Source organism: Typha latifolia, chromosome 15, assembly GCF_019914945.1.
Source record: "Typha latifolia isolate L0001 chromosome 15, TyphaL0001v2, whole genome shotgun sequence".
NCBI classification, from domain to species: Eukaryota; Viridiplantae; Streptophyta; class Magnoliopsida; order Poales; family Typhaceae; genus Typha; species Typha latifolia.
This window is the reverse complement of record NC_133100.1, coordinates 637472-660969: the sequence shown is the minus strand read 5'-3', so window position 1 is coordinate 660969 and position 23498 is coordinate 637472. Positions and strand designations below refer to the sequence as shown.

Here is a 23498-nt window from a genome sequence, read left to right as displayed (position 1 = left end):
GAATCGTGGCATGATCTCGCGAATCTTGACGCAGAGTTAATACACGTGGCGAACATCGACCAAAAGTAATTGCATCCATTGGATCTCGCACTTTATTATTGGAAGAAAAATAATTCTAATATGTTTATCGGGTCGGATCTGAGGGTGATTTCTAGGATCGGATCCGGTATGTATCGCCAGGTGGTGAGGGTGATACTGTGGACTGACACGTGTGCAACTTGAGCCCTATACGTTTGTTCTTGTAGGTGGGTGAGGTCACGTGGGAAGTGTACCCTCGTGTCTGATACGTCCAGGGATGCTGATTCAGATGGGCCCCGCTCCATTGATGGCTTACACCCTATAAATTAAATTCCAATATCAAGACCTTAATTATTAACCATATTTAGTACTAGGAAACTTTTTATTCTGCTCCTTATTTTATTGTCTTATTGATTTGTTCTATTTACAATATGTGGAACCCCCAAATTTCTGATTTAAACCTTGTAATTTTGTTATTTTTATCTTATTATTGTGAAATTTATGTGTAGAAAATATTTTTTGTATGAAATGGAATATATAAATCAATATTGGAGGGTGTGAAATAGAAGTTTCGTGCAATATTAATTTTTTTTTCCTCTCTCTTCCGCTATACTGGGGGAGTTGATGGGGCACTATTTGAGGTGCTTATGGCTGGCGAGATAACAGTACTTGCCACGCTTATCAAAGAACAACTCACTCACAATTCCACGTAAGGTGACCTCCACTCCTTCACCACAAGAGAGAGAGAGAGAGAGAGAGAGAGAGAGAGAGGAGAAACGCTAGCATCACTTCCATTTCAAGAACCCGAGCTCGGTTCCGCAATGGGAGAGGTGAAATCCGAAGCTTTTCCGCGGTTGGGTTTGTATCTTTGAAGGTTTTCTTTACAAAAAGTTACGAGCTTTTTAGCAATATATGGCAGGAGGAGAAGAAACCAGAGGAGGGAAAGAAGGAGGCAGAGGAGAAGCCCAAGCCCAAGGAGGAGAAGAAGGAGGAGAAGCCAGCCGAGGAGGCCAAGAAGGAACCAGACGGCGAGAAGAAGGAAGGAGGCGGCGGAGGAGGAGGAGATGAGAAGGGAGAGGCGCCGCCGCCGCCTCCTCCCCCGCCGGAGGAGGTGGTGATGCGAGTCTACATGCATTGCGAGGGGTGCGCGAGGAAGGTGAAGCGAAGTTTGAAGGGATTTGAAGGTGGTGACTTGTTATTATTTTTATTTTTATTCCTATTAGGCCCTCTAAAGATCGGACTTTTTTTTAATGGCTTTGTTTGAAAATTGCGTTAAAAAAAATCGATCTTTTGACAGGGGTGGAGGAGGTGAAGACGGATTGCCGAACGCATAAGGTGGTGGTGAAGGGGAAGAAGGCGGCGGAGGATCCGATGAAGGTGGTGGAGAGAGTTCAGAAGAAGACGGGGAGGAAAGTTGAGTTGCTGAGCCCGATTCCGCCGCCGAAGCCAGAGAAGAAGGAGGAGGAGAAGAAGGAAGAAGAGAAGCCAAAGGTCGAGGAGAAGAAAGAGGTATATTCTAATTTTTCCTTTCCAGAGGTCCTAAAAGAAGAAAAAATTAGTCCTCTTTCTCCATTATATGGATTTATTCTTCTCTTTGTTTCCAGCCTCAGGTGATCTCAGTAGTGCTCAAGGTACACATGCATTGCGAGGCCTGTGCTCAAGAGATTAAGAAAAGGATTCTAAAGATGAAAGGTACCATTTTTGATTCAAAAAAGAAGCCCCTTTTTTTATTAAAATTTTATTAGAGTTTACAAAAAAAAATATATAGATTTCTATGTAGACCCACTTCACAACTGCGGCGTTTTGTTTCAAAGCTTCATTCTTTTCTCCCTAATTGGTAATACTCCCATAACCTCTTCCCAAGAGATTAACAAAAGAATCCTAAAGTAGAAAATAACTTTGATTTTAAAAAAAATTAAATTAATTTTCCCTTAAAACAATTTCAAACATTTTCCACTACTTTATCACTTCCGAGCTCCAAGATTTCGAGCAAAAACTCCAAATTGTTGCAATGGCGCGGCATCTCATTGGTGTAAAAATCTCATCTTTTTTGAGCAGGAGTCCAAGCAGCGGAGCCAGATCTGAAGGCCTCGCAAGTCACCGTAAAGGGAGTGTTCGACCCACCCAAGCTAGTGGAGTACGTCTACAAGCGCACTGGGAAGCACGCGGTGGTGGTGAAGCAGGACCCGCCGGAGAAGAAGGCGGAGGAAGACGACAAGGCCAAGGGCGAAGGTGGCGACAAGGACGACAAGAAGGCGGCGGCCGGCGCCGCCGGAGGAGGAGACGGTGAGAAGGCCGAGGGGGAGAAGAAGGACGAGAAGAAGGAAGGCGGCGACGGAGGCGCCGGCGGCGGAGCAGGAGATGAGAAGGACAAAAAGGAGGGCGACGCGGCGGATGACGCCGGAGCCGCCGCCGCCGCCGCCAAGGTGGTGGAGTTGGTGAGAAACGAGTTGAGTTACTACCCGAGATACGGGGTGGGATACGGGACAGCGTACGGGGCGGGATACGGCGTGGGATACGCGTATCCCCCGCAGATCTTTAGCGACGAGAACCCCAACGCCTGCTCTGTTATGTAAAAAGTGAAAAGGGGGGAGGGAGTCAAGTGTTAAGTTACTGTTGCGGATGATATTATGTTAATATCCACCTTGGTAAAACTTATATTTATAAATAAGGACTATGCTTTTTGGATGGGTAGTAAATCAATCGCGCCCCTCCTTTCTCTTCTCATCTTTTTGTCCTTTTGCAATTAAACCCCTGGGTGAGAGATTATATGTTTGGAGAGTTCTAGAAAAATGGATTTTGAATAAAGAAAACGAGTTGAATGCCATTCACCTTCTTATCTAAACATTCGAAATGATATAGGAAAGTTATTATCATAATTACGGCAGTTGAATAATAATAATAAAATGATTCTTTATTTGGGTCATAAATAATTTCGTCAGAGTAAGGGGGGTGGATTGGAAAAAATCTATTGACGCGATAGCCCACTTGACGCTGTCCATTAAATGCGACCCCTCGATTTGCTCGGTCCGTACCCTTTTTACCCAATTCCCAAAAAAGCCCTCGCCCCCACCTCTATATCAACACACAAGGAAAAGGTTATATTGGGAAGCCCAAAAAAGGGTTGAAAACGACGGGCCAACCCACCTGTGTTTTGACGGAATTACCCTTCTCTCGACCGACACTAACAGGAAACGGATCGTCTACAGTCTAGGTTGTGCGAATTTCCTACAGACTGTTTACTATTAAGCCATATGAATTCTCTTCAAATTAATCTGATTTTTCTATAGATACCATCTAATTTTTACTTCCCCGTGCATGCATATATTACTCTCAATTAAGAGCATATATTTTTCCATCTATTAATTCGTTTCGATTTTAATATATAGTTATCAAATATAAAAACTATATAGATTTTGAAAATATGTATGTAAATCCAAAATCAAATAAAGAGCTTTTAAGAGTACACAAGCAAACTTGAAATAAGGAATGTTTCGAAGAAAGATATCTTTTAGTGTAGTATGTAAAGCTACATTGACTTGATTGAAAATGTAGTAAAAAAGTTATTATCATGTGAAGCAAGGAAACAAACATAACACTATACTTCTACAACTGTAAAGCAAGTTTGCTGGTCAAAAAGAATTATTTAATTAAAATCCCAATTCTCATTAGTTATGGGAGTAATTATTGTACTATGCATAGAGAATAACATTAGATTATGTTATCTGAATATAGTTAGCTGCATTATATGCATACCATGTGAGGTTTGAGTGCTTTCATAGTGAATCTTAAGTGCATGTATGATAGAGCTATATATGTAGGGTTTAATATATTTCCTTGTGACCTAGGTGTACTAAGATATGCCAATTAAGTTTATCATTAATTTGCATTCCTTTGAAAAAGAATTAATGTGATACAGGTAATTAAGACAATGTTTAATGCATTTAAGGTCACAATAAGTGTGCAGTACTCACAATAATAAGTTGCCACAGATCCCACATTGGATAATTTTATAGGGACAAGTGAAGAATTTAACCCTATGGGTTTTATAAAGCTTGTCCTTGATTAATATAATTGAATATCTCTAGGAACATATGATATCTTGATGAATTAATAGGATCATTCTACCCATAATTTTAGAGTACTAAGAAAATATTATGTGTAAGTATACATGAGTTATATTATGAATACTACACTCAAACTTTTTAAAAATTATTTAAGTTTTTTTTTTAGCATTTAGCATGCTTTAGGATTGTAAAACCCATTTACGCATTTAAGATCCTTTGGCACAACAAATAGCACAACAAATAATTAAATAAATTTTTTTAAAACTTGAACATAATGTTTGTAGTCTAATACACTCTCTTATGTATAAGTTCCATTTGATTGTGAGGCAAAATGGGATAACCTCCTTAATCCCAGGAATTATAACAAATTGCAAGATAATAAGGTTTGGATAGAGAACTTTCATAAGATCTTTTTATCACAATATGATAAAAGATTAATGTTCTTCATCTTCTATAATCATTCCATTTTTTTAAATCAAACACTAATATAAAGATCATCCTTTATACTATATATAATAAAGTTCTACCTTTATTTGATGGGAATTTTTGTTAGTTGGCAGCTGGGTAGAATAGACTGACGTTTCATTTGGTTCCTGCCTCAAGGATTTTAAGAATAATTATATATATACTTTTATTATTTGATTATAAAACGTAATAAAAAATTTAAATAAGTTAATATAGAAATTAATATTTGATTAGTAAACTGCGAATAAGTACGTTAATTATAATAAAAAATTTGTATAACTTTATCGCATTATTTTAATTATGATTAAAATTTCTGCATAACCTATCCAAATAATTATAGTAGAAAATATTTGACTAATATATATATATATATATAAAAGTGTTTAGTTGTATAATTTATAAATAAATACTTTGACGTACCAAATGGCTCCTAAATCTTAAAAGCTTATTAGGAGCTTATTTAGCCGATTTATAATGCTCAAAATGAACTAACTTCTTCCTACTTGGAATATGGAAACTAATCTTTAGTTTAGAAAAAAAAAAAAAAAAAAAAGCATTCAACTTCAGCTCCACCTTTCCTTCAAAAAGCCATCTACAGATCTACTCGTTCAAGAAGGGATGGATTATATTTAACGTCTAAGTAGAGAATTTATATCAAACTCAAGGCATGCATGCACCTCAGAAGATCCCATAAGAACGCCATGCATTCTGAATCTCTGATATATATATACATTCCGACGATAATTGAGCATAAAAAAGGTGGCGTGATTTCCGAGGCGAAAAAGAAGAGCCCGCATGCAACAGCAGTGCTCGGCGCGTATTCCGAGGCGGGAAAAGAGAGAGAGAGAGGGAAAAGACTGTGATGACTCTCATCCACCATCACGTCGGACGCGTGGGGCCCAAGGATCTAACACAACATGAACGCCGCCAGTCCTTCGAGCGCACGTGGCGGCGCTGGATTGGGTGGATCGGAGGTCGTCGGGCCCAAGGATATCTACGCCAGGGATTGGCTCTGACCTCACGTGATCTATCGCAGGGCCACCATGGCTGCTCCGGGTAAACAGCAAACAGCTGAACTTTTCCCTCTTTGCTCTTGCTGACGTGGTGGCATAGTAATGGGATTCCTGGGGGTGGTCCCTGCTATTTAGTCAGGTGGGGTCCATCTCATCATAGTGTTGGTGTGAAAGGTGAGGTTATAAATTGGATATTTAAACAATTGCCGCTATTTTTAAATATTATAATTGTAACTAAATGTTTTAAATTAAACTAAAAAACATTTCTAATATTATTTAAATATCGGACTACAGTATTATGAATAATATTAAATAATTTTTAAAATTATTTTTAACTATTTGTATGAAGGAAAATTAATCTAAAGATACAAGATATAAAAATTACGTGTTCTACTGTTCAAGCTGTTAATGTAAAATTATACATCTTAGTCTATCATAAAAATAAAATTATTTTATATAAAAAAACTATATCGACTTCAGCATTTAGAATTGTCATTATGAACCAGTCTGATCCGATCCGCAACGGTTCTGGACTCGGTTAAGCTCGTACTTTCGAAAAGATTTGTAAACAATCTAACCGATGGATCATCCTGAATTTTGGATATGTTGTCGCTCTTGGAAATTTTTTTCCAATGAATCGAAGATCATAGAATTTGGATGATTACATCTTAAGATATCGGCCAAATAGTGGTCGAAGGTCAATGAAATCCTAGCTTATAGCCCTCTAATGGTTAGATAGATGTTAGGGTAACTCCTTAGTGTGAATGGGGAGAAGTTGTTGTAGAAAATGAGGTTTAGAAGCTGGAAGAAGTCGACCAAATATTTGGGCGGTGGAAGAACGGAGATGGGAGAAGGCACCAATGATTAGAGATAAGTTGAAAAAGAGATAAAAGCCAAAGCCAATTTCAATTATCCAAGATCATCCTTCAATTAGTGTTTCCTCCACATATTTATAGAGGCTCATGACCAAGCACTTGGGTGGTGGAAGAAAGGAGATGGGAGAAGCCACCAATGATTAGAGACAAGTTGAGAATGAAATAAAGGTCAAAGCTAATTTCAATTATCCAAGATCATCCTTCAATTAGGGTTTCCTCCATATATTTATAAAGGCTCACCCTAGGGACCAATTAAGTTAAAATTCTAACAAATCAACAACTAAGTTAAAACCCTAATAAACCAATAATTTTCCTCATGGCGTGTTCGAATGTGCAAATACTATTCTCTATCGCTGTGACGGCGGGTCCTTAGCGTTCGAACGCTCCCTTAGCAAAAGGTTTTATTCTCTCAAGCAAATATAAACTGGATAAATAGGCTAATCCCAATGAACTCAAAGCCGTGAGTAGATATAATCCGACCAAGTCGTATCATTACCTCAAATATTATTATTTTTTATTTCCATGCATATTGCTTTTACAGTCCCAAAATGCAAAACACATATCGGTTTTCTTTAATAAATTATTATAATATAGTTAAGTTGAAATAACTATTAATATAAAAATGACTTAAATAAGCTTGCTTAAGATTTTTTTTAAGTAAAAAGAAGAACTAAAATGAAACCATATGTCACATTCAATTGATGGATAGTTAAATACTTTTATCTTTCATTAAAGAAATAATTGTCGACTAATAAATATCTAAATGTTTGTTTTCCATGTTTAACTTTTAACGGTGAGTATAATTTCTATCTCTCGTTTATTTATTTATTAACTACGATATAATTTTAAATCTCTGGGTTTTACTCGCTAGGCTGGTCTGGTTTGTTCTTGTTGGGTTGGTGTGAGTGGAAGCCACGTGGGAAATGCACCCTCGTGTCTGATACGTCCATTGCTAGCTTTCATATGGGCCCCACGTTATAGAACATGCCACGTGGGATTTATATATTAATTTAAATGACTCTTTTGATAGTTGCCCATTTGAATTTTTTTTGGGGGTGCAAAATATATGAAGGGATTGTCACTTGATTATGTTTCAAAAAAATAGAGAAAAATAAATTGAGGGTAAATAAAAATATAAGTAATTGTTGAATGTTCATATACAATTAACTTAAATTGATCAAACTTTTTCTTAGTCAAGTGCGTATTTATGTTTCATTTATTAAATATTTCAAATTTTACTATATAATTATTAAAATAACCTGAATGGTATCTATATAAAACTCTAGCTTGTGAGAGATATGTCCACATAAATATATATATATATATCGATATGACAGCGAGATTAAAAAAACAATTAATAGTATTTTTAATAAACGAGGTTCAAACTTACAAATTACGATCTCTTGAAAGCTTATAAAACAAAATTTGAAATCTGAATGAGTACACGTGTCAGATCCTGGATGGTTTTTATTACCACTGTTTGCTGGTCCACTGTGGGACCACTGGCGCACATGGGGATGTACCTTGGTTCCTGATACGTCCATTTGATGCTGACTCGGATGGGGCCCATCCATTTTTCAACGCTAGAATTACATTTCGTACTGTTTGGAATATCTCTTATACGATCAATCAAACTCAGAAAGTTTATTCATCCAAAAGGGAGTATTTGACCAAATTAGCCCTCTCACAAGCTTTTCTTTTTTTTTTTTAATCAAAGGACCCACCTCCATAAATATTATGATTAATTACTCTCACACCCCTTATACTGTAGTTGATTTTTCACGCAAACCTCTTAAATTATTTTAGGTTACAATATTCTCACGGACTTTGAATCTAAGTAGACATGATCAAATGGCCCAGCCCGCCCGTGCCCGGCCCGGTTTGGACCAGGCTAAGCTCGGCCCATACCCAGTTTAGGCCCGGCCCGGCCCGAGCCCGAACTACTCGTGGGCGAAACGGGCCAGCTCTTTGCCCGCCCGACCCGGCCCGAAAGCCCACCTGTTATGATACAGTGGCCCCCGGGTTGGTACAGTACTTTGCCCGTTTTGCTACAGTATTTTACCACTGCTACAGTAAATTTTTTTGGTATTATACCGTTTTGCATTATTTTAAGCACACCTTTAAAATTTTCTAATTTATTTTGATTTTTTTTAGATGGAGGAATAAAAATATTTAAAAAAAAAGCTAATAGTTAACAAAATTCTAAAAATAGCTAAAATATAGGTTGGGCCGAATGATTGGTGGGTCGGGCCGGCCCGGCCCGACCGGCTAGCCCGATCTCTCATGGGCCGACGGACGATAACGGGCTGGACTATTCTAGCTCGGCCTAAACCCGGCCCGGCCCAAGTGATTGGTGGGTCGGGCCGTGAACAAATACTTAAGCCCGGTTAGCCCAAAAAGCCCAGCCTGAACTCGCCCGCCCCCGCCCAATGATCATGTCTAAATCTAAGTGAAACGATTGTGCAAGAATACAAGAAATGACTATTATACTCGTAATAAATATATTATATTATTAATTTTTAAATAAAATAAAATTTAAAAACAAAATACATAATTGTCCTCAACTTAACCTCATCTCCCAGTGTCACTGCTCCTCTTCTCCCTCTCCTTCGTCTTCTAGTGCTAGCATGGAAGACCCTCTCCTCCTCCTTTCTCTAATCCATGTCCTCCTTTGCGCGTGACTTCGCTAACTCTACGTTGCCGTCCTCGGCAACTCTTCTCCTCTATTCGATCCGAGTCCTTGCAACTCATTGTCGCCCTCCTTGGCCACCCTCCTCTTTTATTCGATTCAAGTCTTTTACCACACTTGACCTCGCTCACACAACGCCGCCATCCTCAGCTACCCTCATCCTCATAGTTCGTGGCTACCCTTGCCCTCGTTGCTCATGACAGCCCTCGCTCTCCTCGGCCATTGCTAATGAAAGCTCCTTCTCAAGGCTGACGGACAATACTCTGGTGTTGCACCTCGATATCTTGGCCGACTGCACCCCAAGCCCCTCGCCGATGGTGGTGATAGTGAGATGGGGAAGAGGAGGGGAATTAGTATTTAAATTTAATTTAATTAAAGGGCTAAGAATAAAATTATATTTAAATCTCTATTAGGCATCTAGGTCATTTCGAGGAAATATGATTGCCACATAAGCTAACTCATCTAATTTTTCTTATGGCACATTAACAGAAGGGTGACACTGAAATTTCCCTAAAATTTAAGGAGATATTATAACCCCAAAAAAATTAAAGGATTTTCATAAAAATTGGATATAATAATAGGAGTGTAAGACTGTAAGCATAATTAACCCTAAATATCTTTTGAAGACGTCTATTTTGAAAATCTCACCCAACACCACATGAATTTGATAGAAAGATATTTAATTTATTAGCATTTTATATAAAATATAAAATATTAATATTTTTGTCCTTCTATTTTAAATATAAAATGCTAATTTTATTAGCACTTTATGAACAATTATGTATAAATATAATAATATATGACAAGAGTGAGGAGAGCGAGAAAGTTTGATGTGTATCTCTAGCATATTTGATTGTGATAACACAATCAACCTCTGTATTTTATTAATATTTTTTTTTGTTTTAATCGATAAATGTAAATTAAGGAATAATTTTCTAATTTACTATACATATTATTAACGTAGAATAAAACATTTAGATTTTGAGTCACCAACCATACGTAGTAGCACAGATGATAGTTACAGATAGGTTGGTACCACCCCATGACAAGAGATTATGGGGTCTAGCCCTAGAATGGGCAGAGGAAATAATTCTTTGCTCGTAAGTGTAGGGCAAGCAAATTTAATAGCTTGATTTGGCTAAGCAATTTCGCTCGAGCTTGACGGCTCAGTATTACTGGGGTTTCAAAGTCTAATTTGACAACATTACTATAGCTCACTGCAATAGCTCGATGAGATGGCCCATGTGTGAATCGTTTAATAGGAGGATTGGTCTAGTTGTTCAGTTCATTATCTTATATTCATAGTTAGACTTTTTCTTTTAATGTAGATAAGCTTTTGAGGAGGCTAATTTGGTCAAAAACTGTCCAAAAAAAAGAGAAAAAAAGGTAGCAGGGCAAGGAAAAAAGATTGGGACAGTGGTAAAGTAGCAGGTTGCAGCATAATTTGGGCCAGGATAAAAGTTTTTATGGGGTAGATGGGAAATGATGGAGGATAAGAAAAAGTTTGTGTACTTTGACCCAAAAATTGTATCCCAATCATGTGAATTGTTGGTATTTGTAATTGGCCTCTTGTGAGCTGTGAGTGTGACCACCCTCTGTGCCTTAGTCTCTGGTGGTGGCCTTGAGTGCAAATAAGACTCCCTTTCTATCTTCCACCTAAAATAAGGAGTTGGGCAATTTGTACAAGGTCCTTTGTTCACTGTTATAGGGAAATTCCCAAAAACACCCCTTCCCTTGTGGGGTTTGTTATGTTTCTAACTCTTCTACCTTTAAATTACACTATAAGTCTCTCATTCCCTCAAGATGTTTACTTTCAAATTTTATCTTTTTTTTTTATAATGTAAATATCTAATGGATAACTAAGTTATATATTAACTATCTTATTTAATATGATATGTTTGAAATTACTAACTAATTTTTATATTTTAATTCTTAAAATTATATTATGTCTCAATACTTTGAGAAGTATATTTCCTTCACTCCAGGGTGCAGACAATCAATATAAGTCACAATAGACTAAAAAGAATGAACAGGAGATGGCCTGCAGTTAGATAGATAGACAGATAGATAGAGAGAGAGATTATGAAGTCAATTCCAGAAAGCAAAGCAAACATAATATAAAGAGTGGTAGCCACCAAAGCCCACAAAATTGCCTAAAAGAGAAGGAGGAAAGTGATTCTCATTCATGATTCATAGCAATGGAAGACAAGAAGAAAAAGATGTCCTTTTGAGTTGATCAATAATGTCTCCTCTCATGGCTGATGGAGGTGCACAAAACTCTTATCATGAGTCAGTCAAATTACCATGATCTCCAAAAGAGAACAAGGGTTGATGATGGCTTTATCCTGACTCAATGACTAGTAGTAGTACAACAAGAATTGTTTTATTTTTAGTTTAAAGGAGTGGATTATTGTGGTTGGGGGGAATTATTGGAAGGGAGACCAACATCACAACATGGCATGTGAGTCCTTAAGTTTGATGCAGGGATTATGTTTGACAGGCATACCAAGAACAAAAGTGATCAACTCTCTAAGAAAATGTCAAGGAGTGGTGTATGAAAATTATTGTTAGGAATTTTTTAAGAAAAAAATAGGATGTAATTTGTAAAATTATTTTCTATTCAAATTCGAGAAATATTCATATACATCGTGATTCTCTTTAACTATTTAAGTATAACCCCCCATTAGGAGTAATTTATTATAATATTAGATAGGTTGTAGGTGTTTATCACTTATTCTTTATAGCCTCTCGGGGATCGTCTCTATGTGTAATTCTTATTCTAATTTTTTTAACCTTAAATAGATTAATTTTTTATCTAAAAATTTGTTATTTTAGGATAAAATATTACCATATTCGCTAGGTCGTCTAAGAAAATAAGTACTTACTAGAGGGGAAAAAATGTTAGAAGAAAAAAAAAATTGGAGGAGTAGTGAAAAATATACTACAAAACAGGAAAAAGAAAAGATTAGAAAAAAAAATTTTAAGAGAAAAATTAATTGTCTTCCTCATATACAGAGAGTAACAACTGTATAATTATTCTAGAATTTTAATTTTAATTTCCTTACATAGAAACGTTAATTACATCTTGAATAGAAACACTCTAATTAAGATTTAACTTAACCATCCTGATAATAACTTCCCTTCATAAAGCACTTGTTTAGAGCCCAATAGAGATTTAGTAAAGCCCAAGCCCACTTGTGGCCCAAAATAGAGATTTAGTAAAGCCCAAGCCCACGTATGGACCAAATATCCTGGTAAGCATAAGGCCCAATATAAGAATTGAAAGCCCAAGCCCACTCTATGAATGAGCTTGACGTTTGCTCGCCAAAGTTCAAAATTACTTATACCTTCCGCCCCTATAGTTTCACAAATTTATAGTTGAATTCTATTACATTTCGAGAATGTAGGACGTGAGCCGTAATCATAGAGAGTATAGGGTGTGAAATGTAACTTTCCCATGCCCAACGGCTAGATACCTCGTTACCTTGTTCTGGCGGAACAACTTTACGTTCTTCCTATTAAATTTTACCACGTGTTCTTTGGCTCCCATTTGCAACGGTCCTCCCCCCTCTTCCTAATAGCTGAGGAAAAAAAAAAGAAAAAAAAAAGAGAAAGAAACCCTAAAATGGGGAAGCTCTTCTGCGATTCGAGCGCCGTCGCCGAAACCCTAGCTCCGCCACCGCCTCCCCTGCTCCTCCAATGGACGGATGCAACACCTATCGCTGTTCCACCTCCGCCGATTGCGTCATTATGGGGCTCGCTGCCCGGATTAGAGGACCAGCAGCGGCGGAGCCTGGAGAAGATCTCAGATCGCGGAGTCTCCTGGAAGAATCCGGCGGACGAGGCGGCGCCGGCTGCCGTATTCCGATTAGAGCACGGCGGCGACGTGGAGGCGGACGGGAACTGCCTGTTCACGGCGGCGAGGAGGGCGATGGGATCGAAGGTGGAGGCGAGGGAGCTGAGGAAGAGGACGGTGAGAAGATTCTTGGAGGATTACGCGGCGGAGGAACGTAAGGAGGCGGTGGACGCGGCGATCCGGCATCTCTACTCGCCGGATCTGAAAGCCGGGTGGGGGATACACATCGTCCAGGAGGTGAAGCTCCTCGCAAAGAAGGAGGATCGCGAGCAATTTGGCGCCGCGATCCAGGAGCTCGTAGATCTACGGATACAAAGGTAGCTATTATCGTTCTATCTCTTGATTTCTTCCTTCTTCCTATTTCCGTTGGCCTTTCTTGGTTCCCTAGTATTCTAATTCCCTGTGTTGCCTTTAATTAGATTGGATTATTATGTGAACTCTGGATTGGTGAAAGTATTGTGGTTGAGTCCTGTGTATACTGCACTAAAATAGTGAAATAAAGTAAATTCTTTTTTAATCTGAATCCCGTCTTAGTCCTAGTAACTTTCCTTTGTTAGGGAGAATACATTTGAACTTAGAAGTTATCCATTAAACCAAGAAAGCGTTTCAGTTTCTGTTTCTTTTTGTCCAAATTCCGTGGTAAAATTGCTTAAACACAGGATTTTGTCATCCTGCTTTCTAATTATGATAGGGGCATGAAAATGTCAATTACCTGCATTGCTTTCAAATGGATTAGTTTTGACTTCTGAGTACTGAAGCATTATAATTTGATGGTGTCACTTAGTTGATGTTAAAGCTTACCATAACATGCCCACCACCAGGTGGCACGGGTTTATATTACACGAATAACTTTTCCTCTAATGGATCTAAGGTTGTACAGAACTTGCTCTTTCCAAATCCCATGCATTGGTGAGAGCCTTGAGTGCGGAAACTCTCTCTTCTTGTACTTTGGCATCATCTCTAAGTTTCACTATACTACTTGCTATTGTAGGTCATTTGTTATCTTGAGAATCCTAATACCATTCCTGCTGTAGGTGCTTTCACAGTTCGTCAAAGATGTTCAATCGAACTAAATACCATTTATTGAATTGTATAGTGTTATTGCATTAGACAGTATGACATCTAGTTTATTCCTTGATAGATTGTTCTTTTTTCACATGCTTGTTCTGATCTACCATGCTATATTGTGCTTATTACATTTAATTCTTTTCTGAAGGGAAGTGGCTGCAGAATCTATTTATAAAGAGAGATGCATATTTGTAAATGATGGGTCTAGTTGGGCAAAGTACATGCTGATCTCTGGCTCTCCTGAAGATGAGTACGACATTATAACTTTGCAGTACACAGAGGATGGCTTATTAACTGTGGACGAGAATCAGGATGGCCATGCTGCAGCATTCGGAGATGACATTGCTATTGAATGCTTAGCAACTGAATTTAAGCGGGAAGTATATGTGGTGAGTTTACAAAAGAATTTTATGAACTCTTAAATTCACTCGTGTTTTGGTCTATTTTCAATTTCAAGACCTGGTAGTTCATTGCTTCATTGCTATTTTGTATAGTATATCATCATATCTCTCTTATCATCAAAATAATAATTGAATAAATCCTATATCCAGTTTCCCGTTATGTTTGTGCACATGCACAACTCACAACCCATCTGTATGTGAAGTTTCATGCACATGGGTGTCTGTCTTTGTACTTGCTTTTTATTTACTTTGTGCGGGACAAAAAAAAGGTACCAGTGCTTCAGAAGAAGCTCATCTCTAGCACTGGGAAATTTTTTTATTAAAGGAACAACCTTCCTGTAGAAAATATAAATGCTTTGACGCATTACCGAGGATTCTTGAAGCACTTGGCTTGCCTTCTGAGTTCTCTATGTATGTGTTATCAGGTTCAAGCTCATGGCTCTGATGCCATGGCCGACGAAGACAATTGCGTGTTCTTTCTTCCACACCGCCCTAGGGGTCAAATCTGCGAAATTCCAATATTTTTGTTCATGAAGGGTACAGGTACTTGTGCACCTGATGCCATATTAAGCCACCATTCTCTAGCTCTATTTTTATGTTATCTACTGTTCTCAGTTTACTGTAAGTGAGGAATATATCGTGTAAAGGGAATCTTTTATACTTCTTTCACGCCTACATTCTCAACTATGTATTTTAATATTGCTCTTAAATGTGTCTTCTCATTCACAGGCTGGTGTGGTGCTGGAGCTGACCATTACGAACCTTTGGTAGCTACTCCAATTCCTTTTACATCTTTGGAGAAGGTTGCTGTTGTACTCTGACGACATGTTCCGACGTATTCTTTTCTAGGATTAGTGGTGGATTCATTCAGTCTTCGTCTCGGAAATTGCCGAGCTATTTTTATGAGTGAAGAGAAATAGTACCTCATTGCCAATTCTTTTTCCTTTTCCTTTTCTATAGGATTTATTTTGATCAATAGCAACCTAATTTGCAGGAATTGACCTGCTTTAGTGGCATCGCCCGCCCTAGCTTCTTTTGTAATGTTAGTTGTAGGTGTCAGTGGTAAAGATAGTACCATGAGTTGTTAGATGCCCAACTTCCTCTTCTGTACCATCTGCCAGCATTCTTGGTAGATGAATCCTTTTGTTGTTCATCTCCTAAAAAAAATATCAGATTAGGAAGTTGCCATTTGTTGTTAATCAAATCAATTATTTACAATATGTGGAATTGGGCCTTTCATTTCTTTCAGCATCTCTATTGAAAGTGTGATTTGCCTTTGGTTTTCAGTTTATAATGACTATTGTGCATTTAATTTGTATACATTTGAGTTATAATTTGGCCTAATTAAGACAGTGTACAGTGCTTTGTAATCAGTGGCCATAAGCAGTGGAGCTACCAAGCTTTAGTATTTCATCCTATTTAACAGTGAGCATATAAAGTATATATAAGTGGTATATTCCTAACTCAGTAATTTGGCTTATATATTTTCAGATGTCTTACTTACGTTAGAATGTGTTGAATATTGCAGTGGATGAGTAACGTAGGATTATCTTTTTGACAGGAGTAAACGGGAATCTATTGATCGATACACTATCCGTCTATCCGATTATTTTCAGGTATCCTGTTTCTCTGTAGAGTCCAAAATTTTGGAAAAAATTATCACAAGAATAGCATGCCTACTAAGTCTATCATAGTTTTCTTTTCCATATCGATATAGAGCCTAGAAATAATATATATATATATATATATATATATATATATATATATATAATTGAGGGGACTATCTCTTGAGCCAAGATGTATAGTATCATCCAATATTTATCTCGCTCGCTCTGGGTAGATCCACCACCAAACCCTTCATCGTAAGACACTCACAATCTCCTAATAGTTACGAAAGAATTCAACATGATAGCCGTCAAGAAAAATAGTCAGGAGGTTTTATAACAGATGATAGAGATCTTATTTCATTATAGACATGTACAAGAGAACATCCATGGAATTCAACTCTCTTGTTTATTTCTCTTTAACCGCTAGGTCAGTGGGGGTGTCGGTTGTGGCTGTGGTTCATTTGGGATTCTATCTTCTTTGTCGATCTCATTTCTGGGTGGCGGTGGTGGCGGCAGGCGGGGAATCAGCTCATCTGGGCCACCTCCTAGACGTTGGATACTTGGATCCCTTCACGAATGACTCTCTTCTTTGATCCCAAGTGTATTAATATTGCCATTGAGCTTTGCAGGCCTTGCTCCATTGGCATTGCCAATGGCCAATGCCATCAGCACTACCACCACACTATACAAAGGATTTCTCTCCTCTCCATCTCTCAACAATGAGAGAATTTTTCTTGGTTTCTTTGCTTAGGTTTGCCTAATGGCTCTCCCTTTGCAGGCTTAGAGAATGAGATAGAGAGAATCTTATTGCAATCAATTTTATGATCTCTTAGGAAAAACATTTATTATAGATTTCAGTGTATCTAATGAAATATAATGATTTTGAGACCGAATTTGGTTGTCAAATGAGTTAACTTTTTCGAGTCTCAAAACTAATCTTTATTTTGTTACAAATTTATTGAAGCCCATGGTAAAATAGGAAAGAGGAAAGTTATGAAAAGAATTCCTATACACTTGTTATAAAATTAATTAAATTCTATCTAGAAGTGATTCTAACCATACCCTTAAGTAAACTGTTGGATTTGTTGTTTTCATAGAAATAATTAATTGTCCATAATTACTTGCCATCTTGCTTGGATTTTGGCTCAGAGGTTAATTTCCCACCTTTTCTAATGTATTTACTCTAGGGCTGTCGATTTATATATAAGTATAAATAATGTATACATATATAGTAAATAAAATGTTAATTTTAGTTATTTGTTTAATCTGATTTTGCAAAGTATAGACCACTAAGAGTTAGATTTAAGCTTGAGTTGATTAATTTTGAGTCAGTCTTAAGTTTAACGTAAGCTAGTTAAACTCTCGTTGTCTAGGTTAAAGTGCAACGGTTGATCTTTTATTTTATATTTTTTGATAATGGCTCGTAGACTTTTAATACTTCATTAAGATCGGGTTACAATCTAAATATATTGGTGGATCAGTCCAGACTCTGGTTTTACAGACTTGAGTGGTAATTCTATGAGCCGCTACATTGTTTTCTCGACTCGTAGAACAGACTCTAATCCTAAGATAAGTATTAATCCACCTTTTACATTCAAGCACCATTGGGTGCGTACCCTGTTCACATGCCCATTAATCGCGTTAACAACACTTAGACAATCACTAGAGATATTGATCTTTTATCAATATAAAATTAAAACAACATTCTTGCCCTTATGTATTAAGTCACAAGCTATATACTTTTATCATATAAGTATGATTTTATAATTAAAATATCAATTGTATTTAAATTAAAGCGTAATTTAAAAAAAACGAAAGAAAAAAAGCTGAGCTCAGCTACTCAACAGCAATCAAATCACGACACGTGTCTACTGGGATTTGCCGACATCCTATGCCTTTTTCCTGCGCAGCTGATCTGGTCGGTGCTGTATCAATCTGCCACGTGTCGATTTCAAACACCTCTCGCGTCTTGCCAAGTGTCTTCCCCTCTCACCACCCACCTTCCTCCATCTAATTATTATTATATATCCTCTCTCTCTCTCTCTTCCCCTTAAAGACTTCAAAACCTCTCAATTAGAAATTTATTAGAAACTCTTCTCAAAAGGCTACAGAAATGGGTCAATTTTGGACAATCCTCACTCATCTCCACTCCATAGCTGGGTATCTCTCTCTCTCTCTCTCTCTTGTTCAATTCAATTCAATTCAAATTCAAATTCAAATTCAACTTCAATTCAGTTTCTAGCTCTTTAATTTGATGCTAATTCTATTGGTTTTTGTTTTTCCAAATCATGCAGGCCAAGCATCATGCTTCTCTACCCTTTGTGAGTTAATTTTGATTCCAAAATCAAATTGATTGGAGTTTTTAGTAATTTTAGACTTCATATATGAACCGAATGGAATGTGATTGGAATTTTGATTGATTTGGATTTAGATATGCTTCAATTCAAGCAATCGAGAGCCCGTCGAAGCTCGACGACGAGCAGTGGCTAGCTTACTGGATCTTGTACTCCTTCATTACTCTCCTGGAGATGGCTCTTGAATCACTCATCTGCTGGTAAATTTATTGGGCATTTGCATATAATAATCCTATGTTTTTAGTGACTTTGTTTTCTAGCTATTTTCAATATGAAACTTATATGTTTTTTTTCTCCTTTTCTTTTATATGCAATATTCTGTTTTCCATATTATCTTGTCTAATTGGTATTATTCAGGTTAAATTGAGAGAATTTTAAAATTAATATATCGATTGTATGTATTGAACGGTTTTGATCGTATCCGCTCAAATCTTATAATTATTGTTATACTTCTTCTAGGATATGATTGCGACTATGCCCAAATTAAAATGCATGATTTTGAATATCTATTTTATTATTTAAAAAATAGAGTAGAAACTTTATTCAGCATCAAGCATACAGATGATTACATCAATAGGTAGAATGGAAACATTATTTCAAAAACCTAGATACGTTCCCTTGAAACAAAACAAAATAAACACTTACGACTAGGGTTATTAGAAATCCACTGAAACCGTTTATACGGTCTCGACCAATAAAATTTCTTGGAACTTATGATTCATGTAATGTAATGTCATCTCTATTATTTCAGGATTCCCATATGGTATGATCTGAAACTTGTGCTGATGGCCTGGATGGTGCTTCCACAGTTCAAGGGTGCTGCCTTCATATATGACAAGTTTGTTAGGGAAAAGCTAATGAATCATGGGGCTAAAAGAGAAGCTATCAAACCCACCCCCTCTTCCACTGCTTCTCCTAAAGACAAGGATAAGATCAAGAAGTTTGTCTCCTTTGGCTTCTATAAGAAGGTGCTTGGATGATCTAATAAAATGGGGTTTATGAGGGATAAAGATTGTTCTTTGAAGTGATCATAGTTCAAAGTTTTGTGATGTAAATTAGACTGCAGTTTAGAAGCATTTTTTGCATTCTGAATTGAAGTTACACTCTTCTTCTTTTCTTCTTCCCGAGAAAAGTGTGAACTTAATTGTGCCCCAATTAAACTTATGAATAGGTGTTTAATTAAAGTATTGTATTATGAGATATATACGACGAGAAGTATACATTGCTATATGTTTACAAACACTCTACAAAATATAATAATGAGTCGAAAAACATGAATTCGATCAAGTACTAATCCAGGAATGGACTGGGCTAGGATTTGTCCAAGTCCGAGCTCAGTTTTATTTTGGCCCGACCCGATCCATAAGCATCCCTAAGTTTATGCCATTAGGCGAGGGCTATAGAATCAAACTAAACTCTTCTCGCTTCTACTCTTACTTTTTTCTATAGGGTATTATTCTCTCACATGCGATACTCAACATTAACAAATGTATGCACTCCTCTTTCTTCCTATATAAGAAATTGGCATTCCAACCAAAGGAATAACTCATGGCTCCACTCTTGTCGGAGAATACTCTTGTTAAATAGCACTTTCATGGAGATACTCTTTGTCTTTCAACTACTACTTCTCTTCTGATAGAAGTTGTGAGTTGCCATCAATCTCCTCCTACTCTCATATTCCAATCTTTTTTCCTCGGACCCAGAAAGACTTTTTGGGTTAACCACTGTTCTTGACTCATTGTATTGCCGCCCATGTATTGTTTGTAGATTCACATTGGCCTACATACTTAGTCTCGAAGGGAAGAATGTCAAGTAGAATCTATAATAGAGTTTTAGAATTTTACACTCTTGCTCTAATTCGGGTCGAACCCAACCTCGCCTTTGTAGTCTCATTGAATGAAAATAGGAAATAGATATACCTGACAGAACTGATAATTGTCCGATATAATATTTTTTTATCAGGATTGGAGATTTACGTGTCGACATGGTAGATAGAATATCAATCAACACTAACTCTTTAAACGAAAATAATTACCTCCACATCTTAGATCTCCACACACGAGTGATTATTGAGCTTCCTCCCTCTTAGGTAACTCATCAAATGCGATATCATACCCATTACGGATACGTAGGGATTCCTTAGTTGAATAAAATTTATATATATATATATATAAACTACACGCAACTTTAATCGATAAAGTCTAGGATAGTGGACCACAAGAAGGGATAAGTGAATTAATTAGTGGATAAAAACCATTCAACTAACAAAAAATTATGTACTTTTGGATTTCTCAAACAAATCTCACTTCCACGTCAACAAGAACCTCCTACTGTAGTACCATGTTAACTTACAAATTATTCAAAAAAAACTTAAATTATATAGAGAATGAACAATTTAACAATTTAAGTTCTATAGAATGGACTATCATGATCAATCCATAATAATAATAATAGTAAGAGGAGAATTCATATTACCTCTATGTAGTTAGGCAAAACTTTAAATTGTAATTATCCCTATATTTTTTTCCCTTAATACTAATAATATTGTTATGAATTGAATTAAAGAAAAAAAGTCATAACTTAAAAATTCCCAAGCTGATAGATAATATGAGAAAAGGCAATGACATTGCTTTAATAAGTATGATGCCAAGAAAAGGAAAGGCAAAGGGATTGAGAGAAACTTAATAGTTAATAAATGTTGTAAGATACTAGAAGACACTTCCACCTCATGAGTCATGACCATCACATTCCCTTTGCCATAAAGATGAATGCTTAGCTTTTTTACCACCTAAAAAAAGTTGACACACTCTAATGGAATCACTTCCATGTGTCACTCATGGAAGACTAAAACAAAGATTAATGATTTCCTATTAACTCTTAATCACAAAAATTAATTATTAGCAGGCTAGTGATGTTGACTCGAGTGGAATGTAACATGATTGTGTCCATATATACCACAATATTCTTGTTGACTTTTAGAAGAGTAGAGAGAGAACAAAGTTAGCCTCTGGCCTTGGACCCATATATATCCCCATGTTTCCTTACTCCCTAAGGCTCGGTTTTTTTTTTTTTTAAAGAATAGAAAATGGTTTTAGGGTTATATTTTTAGATCATTTGTGCGAAAAAAAATAATATAATTTTCGATTTGCAATATCACTTACTTTTTTTTTATTTTGCTTTTGCAGAATTATCGATCAAATAAGAAATCTATACATACAATAATAGTAATCTAGTTATGCTAATGGAATAGTGCTCGGTTGATCAAAGAGACTTATTATTATGCGAGTATTTTTGAATCCGAACGACAATAGCATCTATTTAACCGAGATAATATGATTTTTTTGCTTCTCGCGATAAAAATAATAATCCGATGATATATAATTATATTAGATTCATTTTGCAAAGTAAAGTATAACTAAATTTGATTTACCACACATACGACTCTTTATCATTCAATATTCTTATTCTTTTTAGCAAATTAATTAGCTTATTAGGTTTTTAAATATATACACCGGTAGACACATAATACCCATCGTTATTCAATTACTTAAGTTTTTAGGTCAAATAATATAAAAATTTGTTCATTAATACAACAAAATATGATTTGGGTTTTTCTTCTCCCTCCCTTTTCTCTCTGTGTTTTTATTCTCTATGCATTTTATTTTTCACCATACACGTAGCACCATAAGTTCAATGATGCAAAAGTTTTATTTATATGTAAAAAGCTTCATAGTTAGGTATCCATCAAAAGACCAAGATTTTCCCCTACCTTTAATTTGCACCCAAAAAAAAAAGGAAGGCAATTGTAGATAATTATGTGTGTTTAAATCCCTTGTAGGCTAGATTCACTCAAAAGAGTTCAAAAGATTGGGCCAATGCGAACTTGACGAGTACAAGGACAGGTTTCGTGTGTTAGATTCACCTCTAGGATTTAGGAATTTATTTATTAAATATAAGGAGTTTTTTTAATATTTTAATTGCAAATAGAATCCAATTAGGAACCAATCACCTTTTTATGGCTTCTTTTTTATTTATTATTATTTTATCAAAAGAAAGCCTTAGAAAGTAAAGAGAATCCAACAATAATTTAGAGGATCAAAGGCAAGCATGTGATTGAAAGCATCCAAAAGGAGACTTCTCTCCATTCTCTATAAAACCCTCATCTTGCATTGCTCTCAAGTTCATCACTCTCATGTGTACTACTTCCTCTTCTACTGACCAAAGATTTCTAAGATATGGATGCGGTTCAGATGGAGAAGCTTCAAGCCATGAAGAGATATGGAAAGACCCAGTTGCTCTCAAGCCTCATGGACTACTCTTCTAAAGCTGCAATGCTTGTTCTCCTCCTCTCAAGCCCGATTTGGCTCTCCTCTTTGAAGTCCTTCTTCTTGGTGTCTCTCCCTAGCATTGCGTCAGCCGTTTTCGCGCCGAAATGCTTGTTCATTGTGTCAAACGTCATCGTCGTCTTCCTCGTCGGCGAGTCGAAGCTCGCAAGGTCTGCCAAAGAGCCCGACATGTATGAAGAGTACATTGCGAGGAGCAGAAGCCTGCAAGGAGTAGTGGTGGCCAATGGCGAGGAGAATAAAGAGGAGATGGTCAGTGTGATCATGGAGCAACGACCTTTGGATGATGAAGAGGAGATGGTCAGTGTGATCATGGAGCAACGACCTTTGGATGATGAAGAGAGTATAGAGAATGAGGTAGAGTCCGTTGTTGAAGAGATGCAAGAGGAGGAAGAAGAAGAAGAAGTAGAAGAAGAAGAAGAAGAAGAAGAAGAAGAAGAAGAAGAAGAAGAAGAAGAAGAAGAAGAAGAAGAAGAGAGAGGATTGCCTGCAGAAGAGTTGAACAGAAGAATTGAGGACTTTATTGCAAAAGTTAACATGCAGAGGAGGCTAGAAGCAAGGATGCTAATTTGCTGTAGCTGAGGGAAAGGATGAGTAAAAATATTTTAAGTTATAGGTTATAATAATTTTAGTTTTGGTTTCAGAAAGGTCCTTTTTGTCAAAGATCTTTTGTAGATATTAAACTAGCTCTCTATTTTTAGAGCCAGTTCATGAGAAAATAATATTGAAACTTTTCTCTTAA

At 36.7% G+C, this 23498-nt stretch overlaps 4 protein-coding genes across 5 annotated transcripts; all 4 read left to right on the top strand.

Moving 5' to 3' along the window:
* Positions 1-371: 371 nt before the first annotated feature.
* LOC140801985 (heavy metal-associated isoprenylated plant protein 7) lies at positions 372-2717 on the top strand. 2 transcript variants are annotated; one of them, XM_073157388.1, is made up of 5 exons: positions 372-848; positions 938-1202; positions 1316-1527; positions 1629-1710; positions 2077-2717. In XM_073157388.1, the coding sequence occupies exons 1-5, from the start codon at positions 840-842 to the stop codon at positions 2592-2594; spliced, it is 1086 nt and encodes a 361-aa protein (XP_073013489.1). In that variant the 5' UTR covers positions 372-839; the 3' UTR covers positions 2595-2717. The 2 variants fall into 2 exon arrangements, with proteins under 2 accessions (XP_073013489.1, XP_073013488.1); XM_073157387.1 differs by having other exon boundaries at positions 1623-1710.
* Positions 2718-12700: 9983 nt separating this feature from the next.
* LOC140802418 (uncharacterized) lies at positions 12701-15703 on the top strand. The gene is made up of 4 exons (XM_073157940.1): positions 12701-13300; positions 14200-14440; positions 14878-14995; positions 15182-15703. The coding sequence occupies exons 1-4, from the start codon at positions 12753-12755 to the stop codon at positions 15271-15273; spliced, it is 999 nt and encodes a 332-aa protein (XP_073014041.1). The 5' UTR covers positions 12701-12752; the 3' UTR covers positions 15274-15703.
* Positions 15704-18097: 2394 nt separating this feature from the next.
* On the top strand, positions 18098-19655 carry LOC140802420 (HVA22-like protein e). Its single transcript, XM_073157941.1, has 4 exons — positions 18098-18219; positions 18354-18380; positions 18491-18613; positions 19165-19655. Exons 1-4 carry the CDS (start codon positions 18173-18175, stop codon positions 19391-19393), a joined length of 426 nt encoding a protein of 141 aa, XP_073014042.1. The 5' UTR covers positions 18098-18172; the 3' UTR covers positions 19394-19655.
* Positions 19656-22602: 2947 nt separating this feature from the next.
* LOC140802085 (uncharacterized) lies at positions 22603-23498 on the top strand. Its single transcript, XM_073157514.1, has one exon. It carries the CDS (start codon positions 22649-22651, stop codon positions 23336-23338), a length of 690 nt encoding a protein of 229 aa, XP_073013615.1. The 5' UTR covers positions 22603-22648; the 3' UTR covers positions 23339-23498.